The following is an 8,870-nucleotide window of genomic DNA, read 5'->3' as shown; positions in this document are numbered from 1 at the left end:
GGACCAGCATCCATTTTTTAATGTAATTTTCAGTACAGAAACTTTTTGCACTTGCCTTTATTCTATTGCCCTCTGTTGAAACAATCTTTGCCCGCAGCCAAGCATCTTCTTCTGCAAGCGCGACAACAATTTGTCCAACTTTAGGAGACTGGATTTGCAAAACTGAGGCATTCCGACTGTACCAATCTTTCATCTCTTCTTCCATGGATTCCTGGGCACCAGAATAGTTTGCGCCCACATACCTATGGATTTCAGTTGGACAAGACTTAGTATAAATCAATAACCACGAACAATCAGAGCAGTTGAAGAATTAATACAGGTAGACTTCGACTGACAACCATTCATTTAGTGACCGAAGTTTTACACTGGCACTGAAAAAAGTGACTTTTGACTGTCACAGCTTCTCCGCCAGCCACATGATCAAAATTTGGGTGTTCGACAACTGGCATATAGAGCATTCAGGGAAATAGTGAGTCATTTAAATCTAAGTTATTTAAAACAAAACCCAGGAAAAAAGGTGGTTGGGTGAACTTTTAACACCAATTGCCGAAAAACTGGTACCTAATGCGTCCAGTTGGAATTCATATTTAGATCTTTAGGTCTTTGAAGCAAAGACCTTGTTTGTATGTATGTGTGTATTAATCAAATGTAAATAGCCACCCATCTCCTCAAATGCATCTTAGTACACTGGTGCTTTCTGTAATGATAAGGAAACTGAAAAAAATTCTTAGCAAGGAAAGGAAAATTTATAGCACCAGATGTACAGCTACTTGTGGATGAAGGCAGTTTATTTCCAATGAAGAAGAAAAAAAAGCAGCATCAAAATAGCACAGAACCCAAAGATGAATTATATGCATGGCTTGGAGAGAGAAGTGTAATTGAATCAGAGTTACAAAAGGAGTAAATCATGAGTACATTTCCAAAGAGGAAAACAAAGGGAGATTGACAGGATAGGCAATGGGAAGTGCTGACAGATGAACCCATAGAAGAAACATTCTATCTGTTGCACTTTGATTCTTTGCTGAAATTGTGGCAGTCTGGTGACAAAGCTTAGGTTTTTTTGTTTTGCTTTGTTTTCAGGTTTTCAAAATGCTACAGCATTTAAAACAATTGGGTTATTTATATAATCTATGTAATTATCATTTTCAGATTTGGGGACTTATGATGACCCGTGTTAGCCCTTGAGCATGTTTCTGGTGTGAGAATGTCTTTATGATCTACCTCCCCCAATAAAGACATACATGCAGTACAATATCATCCAGAATCTTCATCAGTTACAAAAAGCAATAAGCTAGCAGGTAAAGGGGAAACCTTTACCTTTATATAACATTCAAGAAAATACTTGCTTCACTGTATTATCAGGTTACCTAATACAACAAAATGGTTTCAACTTCATCTTACCAACAACGAATATCTGTGGACCATTTGGACCATTTATATCTGCTGATTTTCCATTTTTAACTTTGAAAAGGGCAGTATTTCCCCATTCAAGAATGATGCAAAAACTAGGGGTCAACTTGGACCCAAAACTCAATGGTAATTATGGCTAAAAAGGCTTTTATATAGCTCCGTCTGGTGCCAATTGAACCCCTTTCTAGATTGAGAGGCCTTTTCAAATGATCACCTCAGAACTTGACTACTGCAATGTGCTCTACATAGAGCTGCCCTTGAAGACCGCTTGCAAACTTCAACTGATCTAGAGTGCAGCAGTGCATTTTAATTAAACTGCCCTTTTTATTTAATCAAATCAAATCTAGGTCAAAACTATAATATGGCATTAATATATTTGCATATTAGTAGCATGGCAATTATTAGAAATAAACTAGAAGAATACTAATATATTAGCATATTATCATAGTAATATACACACACACAATATACAAATATACACAATATGCACACATCATACAATACAAAAAATAGTTCAAAACTATATTAGTATAGTACAAGTTTGAAACAGTACCAATATAGTGTAATAAAAGTAGCTGTAGACAAAAAAATCTAGTAGGAAATCGTGATTTTATGGAAGAAATCACCTAAATTGTATGTCTATTGTTGAGTCAGTTTCGGAATACTCTTCTCTCCCTCTTTCTTTCACACTGAAATGCTACTTTTAATTTAGCTTTTATAGCAGATCCTAATTTGCACAATCAAACAAGGGCTTTAACCAGGGGTACTCAACCTTGGCTCTTTTATGACTCGTGGACTTCAACTTCCAGAATTCCTGAGCCAGCCATGCTGGCTCAGGAATTCTGGGAGTTGAAGTCCACGAGTCATAAAAGAGCCAAGGTTGACTACCCCTGGCTTTAACATTCAATGGGTTTTAACATATTCAACTCAAATTCAGGTCCAATTTTACTCCTATTTGAGATTTATTGTACTGTTGAATCAATTTAGAAAGGAAGTATCTTCCCAGAATTTTAACATTATTTTGAAAAAAAAAATGTAGTTATAACTTATGGACTGTGTCCAGTAAGGTCGAATATGTTTCAAAAACCTACTGACCTCATGACAGTAATAAAAGTTTTGTTATATTTCAAAAATAATACACTAATGTTTTATATTTCATGTTACTTTTTTCAGATTTCCATCTGAACTTGAAAAAATATATGCTCCTGCTGTAATGAACTAAATTACACTGGCATTTTTTAAATGTTACGTCTTTAAACAATTTGTGTGAAGAGAGAGGCTGCTTTATCTAATAGGAAAGAAATTCAGCTTTCATGTAAGGTCTGAAGTGTTTTTTCCATTTTTTAAACGTGCCTAGTCCTAGTATGCAGTTGTATCTCTTTGAAGTCTTAAGTGAATGGAAATTCCCTGATACTGCAAATTTTTCCTGATGCTACAAATAATTATTAGATTTTATCCCTTTTTTATAAGTAACTCAAGGTGGCAAAAGTATCTAATACTCCTATGTCCTGTTTGTCCACAATCACCCTGTAAGTAGGTTGGGCTGAAAATGGTTGGGCTTTCATGTCTAAGGCAGGACTGGAATTCACAGTCTCCTGATCTCTGACCAGCAGCTTAACCATTACACCAAACTGTTTCTCATTCATGGAAATGTCAGATTTCCAATTTGCATTCTTTTTTCACTATCTCCCAAGCTATTCCAAAGGAACTCCAACACATTGGAATAGATTTAGGAAGGGGGCGGGGGAAGCACAGAGAATTCCAGGGTGTTGTGAAAATCCCTTCTAACATCCGAAGAAGAATGTGCTGGAATAAAGAATCTTCAATAAACAAAAGCAATACATAATAGTATGTGCCCATTAGAACTGTTCCAATTGAGATTTCCCCCCCCCCCATTTTTACTTATGATTTTACACAACTCCAGGCACCAGAGAAATGTCAAAGAGAGGTTTATAAACGTACCTAACGACGACGTCATTTGTAGAACACAGGTCCACCACCAACACAGATGGTGATATTTCTTCTGGGATAATTAAAGGAGGTACAGGAATGTGTTCAAAATCACCCTCTTGGGAGTCCTGCTTTGCTTTAACAGACTGGTGCTCAGGTGGTTTCTGTATGCTTTCATATGTGGAGTTCTTAGCAATAATATTCAGGTCCTTCCCCGGGTGCTGTTTTGGCTTGGCATAGAGAATTGCCTTTTTTGGATTTTCAGAAATGTAATTGATTGTACATATATCTGAGAGTAAGTCAAGGTTGTCCAAAATATTCTGAGGCAACGCTGCTTTGTAAGTGTCTTCATATACTTTCGGGAGAGCATTAGCCCAAAGACCATTGGAATATTTTGTCAAGATGGCTGCGATATTTTGCTTGAAGTCTCCGTGGAGGGTAGCAGTTTTAGTTTCCACACTCTGTTTTAATAAAGGAGGCTGAGGTTTTCTTTCTTGGCTTGAAACAACCTTTCCTAGATTTTGCATTTTTCCAGAAGGGTAGAGAATTACATCTCTTTGGCCACCAGAAGATACTTTCTCTGCCTTAGAAAGAACAGAAGAAGCAGCTATAAAAAAAATCACACTGAGTGAAATATTCAAGCTCAACACTATGGAAGCTCACTCAAGACCATCTTCTCCCAGAGATTTCTGCTAACCTTTCAGAATTGGAAGAGAAATCTCCCTCCAGGTCCCAACCACCTGGAATGCCATCTGCAAACAGCCCAGAGTTGCTGGGCCTTCTCAACTGCTGTCCCCTTCTCTGGAACAGTATTCCTCTAGATATCCAATAGGCATGCTCTTTGTAAAACAGTTACAAAATTATTGTAATTTTAGTTAACTCAGCAACATTTTGGTGTTATGTGGAGATGTATTTGTTCCCCTCCTGAAGGGTAAAACTTTATACCCATTATGTTTTCCCCCAATAGCTAAATAATTTTAATATTATTATATATTGCTTTTCAATCTACTCTACTGTTGTTTAGAGGTCTAACACGCTGAGTCTTGGAGCAGCATATAAGCTTTATATGTAAACTTGTGAGAAAAGAGTGCCCAAATTTTAGAGAAAATACTTACCTCTTTTGCTTATGTTCAGGTAAATCTTTCCAACTCAAATCACTTACCTTGACTGGGTGAATCTCCTATTTTTCATATAGTTATGGCAATTTATTACAATCATGATCCCTAAAGGTACTGGACTGTAACTCTCATAATTACCATCTGATGTGCCCAAATGCCATTTTGTCTAGGAATTTGGGAAATCTGAGAGCATCAGACTATGGAAATCAAACCTAGGTGTATGGGTATTTTAAAAATGGGTTAACCCTGTAAACAAATATTTGGAAATAGGTTTAGGTTTAAAATAAATTGGGGAAAGTCCCAATGCATGTGAAAATGCAATCTTCAAGTTACAGCATATTCAGTAGACTGTTAATACAGAAAAATAATGTAACTTTTAAACAATTTCCCAAATTGATAACGCAAGGCTGTACATTTCAAGACAAATAGCTTTTCAACATAGAGCATGTTCCCATCTGCAAATGCTTGTTCTTTATGGTGCTAGGTATATCCCCTTTTAATCCAAGCCTAATTAGGGGCTTAAATAAAGCTAGAAACATAACCTAAACCTCTTTTGTTTTTCAATCTATATTGCCCTTTGATCTGTAAACTTTAATGATGCCCAGGGATACCAATTTTCTACTGTCCCTTTGATTACATGCAGAGATATTAAATAACTATATTTAAGGTGGCAATTTTCTCTAAATCCATTTCAAAGAATTTCCATTGAATCATGTGTGGTTTACCTCGGAAGTGAACATACAAAAAGATTTTGCCTGAGTAGTTGTTTGACAGAATAAAAAAAAAAATCTTCATAATTTGAGAATTAAGAACACTGCTGAGCGCAGATGAGAGGCATATACAGGAACACATTAGATATAGAGGTTCAATTGATGGTTTTGCTAAGGTACACTGATACTTGTAGGATTCTCAAATATGAGATTACCTGCTACAGGTTCATCAGGAAGCCCTCAACAACAATTTTATTCAATTAAGAGTGGAATTCTATATATTCCTATAAACAAACTTCAACACTTTGATAATCCTAATTCAGTTGAGACTGTCTAGACTTTTTTGTGCTGACTTTAAATTCTGATTTCCAAGTAAACCATCCTAAAGATTTTAATTTTAAAAATTTAAACATACATTCAAATAAGAAAATTAGTCTACAAATATCTTCTGTGATAAAGTTAGCACCTACCATACAAACATGTGGCCAGTATTCAAATTGTGACAGCAAAGCGGTATTAAAGTCTTCATTATAGGCCTCTCTATACAAGTGTGGTATCTTTGATAACCATATTCCATTTTTGAATCGATTGATGATGTCCTTTATTCTTTTCTGAATCTCATTTATATCAGTATTCGAGTTGCGAGGGAGGGCGACTGGTTGCATTAATTGTCTTGGTTCTCTAACATTGTCTGCAAAAGCAAATACATATTCTTGAATATATTTCTTATTTTGAAAGTAACAATAATTAAAACTATTAATAGTATAAAATGTGCCATAGTGTGTTTTATTTAATAAGCGACAATTAAACCAAGGTTTAATTCATTACAATTTATCAGATATTGTAGTAATTACATTTTCTTTGTGAGGGGATGACTCATAAATTTTTAAACTCAATACCTGCAATTTTAAAAAAGTTAAAGCTGACGTAAATATCCAAAAAAAAAAACAAATAATGAATTTTCTTCCACCTGTTAACATACTCCCACAAAGCACCATTATGCTGTGAACTTTAAAGCAAAGTTGGCTATTAGTGTTTGCATATAGATCCATTAATAGACAGTTAACAGTCATAATAGTTACTTCTTCCCTGCTGTAGCACAAGTTCTTTCTTTAGGTGTTAAGAGGAATGAAAGTGTTGGTGCTGCTGAGTTAGTTCAGGAATGCTTCCCTTACAATACTGTTTTGAAGTTAAGCTCATTATTCTAAATGTGTAATGGTAATAGAAAGTAGGGAAATTTATAAATGCTAACAAGCAATGCAAACACAAATTCCAAATTGGTCATAGAAGAATGAAGAGGGAATGCCTATCTGAATGGAACCATTTTATTTTCACCTGCGAGACTTTCAGACTGTGAAAATACATTTAGTTTGATACATTAACACACTCTCACCTGCACTTATAGATCAGGGGTCCCCAGCTCCCGGTCTGCGGTCAGTTAGGAACCAGGCAGGCTGAGCAGCTGGAGGTGTGCTGAAGGCATGTCTTCCACCTCCAGGCATGAGGCAAGACTGCAAGGGTCTGGGCAGGGACGGGAGAGTGGCTGGGCAGAAACTGTCTTGCTCAGTGCAAAGGTCCTCTGGCAGCTGCACTTGCAACTGGCTACTCCTCCTCCTGATACTTCTTCTTCCTCCTCCTGTTCTTCTTCACTTTCCTCTTCTCCCCTCCCAGCAACCCAGCTGAGCTGGTGCGCCCTTCGTGCAACTCTCCAAGTTTGCAAGACAAGCGCGTGCAAGCCCAGCTTGAAACCGGGAGCTTCCCCAAAGCCTCATTGGAGGGGGATCCTCCCAAGGTGTGTGTGTGTGTGTCAGGGTGCAAATAGGGGCAGGGAGAAGCTACCTTTCACCTTAAGCTCTGCGTCTCCAAGGGATCCTCTCTCTCATCTGCACCTTTTCTAAGACTGCTGGGTTCCGTAAGTTTTTTTTTGCTTTTGTTTTGATGCTCCAGGTGCCTCTGTGTTTTGGCTACATCCTGCCTGCTTTTTGTGATTTATTTTGGTATGTGTGTGTGTATGTGTGTGTTCCTCCTTTCTTCTGCAGCTCTCCAAGTTTGCAAGCCAAGCGTGCTCCTACCGGGCTTGCAAAGGGGGAGGGGAGAAGCTACATTTCCCCTTAAGCATTGTGTCTCTCTCATTTGCACCTTTTCTGAGACTGCTGGGATAGCGCAGTGCTGAGTTGGTTTGGTCTGTCTCTGTCTCTGTCTCTCTCTCTCATGATGTTCTCAGCACTTCCTCAACATGCTGGGTTTTGCTGGAGGGTTGACTTTAGGACTATCTCTTCCTTCCCACTTTCTTAGAAGCAGAAAGTCACTGATCTAATCTAATACAATATAATCATATAATAACAGAAATAAGTGCATTATTTATTTGTTCATTTATTTAGAAAATTTTCAATAAATGTAATGCACTTGAATCATCCCAACCCCCCCACACCCTCTCCATCCCATCCCACCCCTGGTCCATGGAAAAACTGTCTTCCATGAAACCGGTTCGCTGGTGCCAAAAAGGTTGGGGACCTCTGTTACAGATAATAGGGCTTTATTTTATTTTCTATAAAATTTATAAGATTACAAGTCATAATGCAGAATTCCTTTGCCTTAAGGTATTGCATGAATCTAGTAATTGTGATAAGCCATGGCTCAGAATAACGTATAAACTTTTGTTTGCCCATCTAACTCAGAACTGTAGTCTTAGAGAACTTGCCCATCAGCGGATACCTTATTTTTTTTGATATATCAAGTTACCTAGATAAAGCATGAATTAGAACTACACGTGGACCTCTAATAACATACCGTTAATGTCCAAAGGCACATTTCTTGTCAAATGAAATTGAAGCTCTTTGTGAAACCTTGGAGGAATCACAAGTCTTCTCTCAGGCCTAAAAAACGAAAGCGAAGAATCAGATTTTCATTTTTTAAAAACTGCAGCTAAACAATCAATGTACCATATAGATGCTATACTGTATTCTTGTTTTCAGGTGCTGTAGTTGTTACCTTACCTTACTACATAAATGGAACTATTTTATTCCCCGCAAGTTATGCTGGACAACTGAAAATAACCTTTTTTCAGTAGGAAATCCACATGAATTTGTGCTTAAATAAACATACAAGTAATTGAATATACACAAACAAACTGGGTAAAACAAGTTAAAAATTAAGATACACTGGACCAAGTTCAGCTACATGAAGCCAAAATGAAGAATTCAGCATAAATTATGAAAGCTAGTTATTTTCTGTTCTTTTATTTTTTATGCAGCTTTTGTTTCCTTGCAACATCTTTTAGCCTCACCCATGCATTCATAGGTACAGAATCTCAATGCAACTGAAACTACTCATGAGGGAAGTTAAAATTTGTGCCAATTTGTTTTCAGAAAGCCCTTTTCTGCAAGACCAACAACCACAGAATCCTCTATCTGTGCAGACCTCATTGGCTTCTATCATCGGAGAACATGACAGTTCTTTGGGCTTTCAGGAAAAGGTTTTCATCAGGGGTCTTCAAACTTGGCCCTTTTATGACTTGTGGACTTCAATTCCCAGAATTCCTCAGCCAGGCACATTGCCTGAGGAATTCTGGGAGTTGAAGTCCACAAGTTATAAAAGGGCCAAGTTTGAAGACCCCTGGTTTTCATGAATCTCCTTATCCTTGCATGGTTCAGTGACTAAAGAACCCACTCAGAAAATAAGC

General features: G+C 37.3%; 1 protein-coding gene across 2 annotated transcripts in view; it reads right to left on the bottom strand.

Moving 5' to 3' along the window:
- Positions 1-8,870, bottom strand: part of TDRD7 (tudor domain containing 7) — a 38,453-nt gene that overhangs the window by 13,593 nt on the left and 15,990 nt on the right. For both annotated transcript variants that reach the window (XM_015826913.1, XM_029286345.1), the window contains 4 exons: positions 7,979-8,064; positions 5,659-5,879; positions 3,373-3,944; positions 56-242 (listed from right to left, as the gene is read on the bottom strand). In XM_015826913.1, coding sequence (XP_015682399.1) covers positions 56-242; positions 3,373-3,944; positions 5,659-5,879; positions 7,979-8,064 — 1,066 coding nt within the window. The remainder of the gene's footprint in view (positions 1-55; positions 243-3,372; positions 3,945-5,658; positions 5,880-7,978; positions 8,065-8,870) is intronic.

The sequence above is a fragment of the Protobothrops mucrosquamatus genome, unplaced genomic scaffold (assembly GCF_001527695.2).
Source record: "Protobothrops mucrosquamatus isolate PMUCROS unplaced genomic scaffold, P.Mucros_1.0 scaffold3377, whole genome shotgun sequence".
Classification (NCBI taxonomy): Eukaryota; Metazoa; Chordata; class Lepidosauria; order Squamata; family Viperidae; genus Protobothrops; species Protobothrops mucrosquamatus.
Note: the sequence above shows the minus strand (reverse complement) of the source record. Positions and strands in the feature narration are given on the sequence as shown.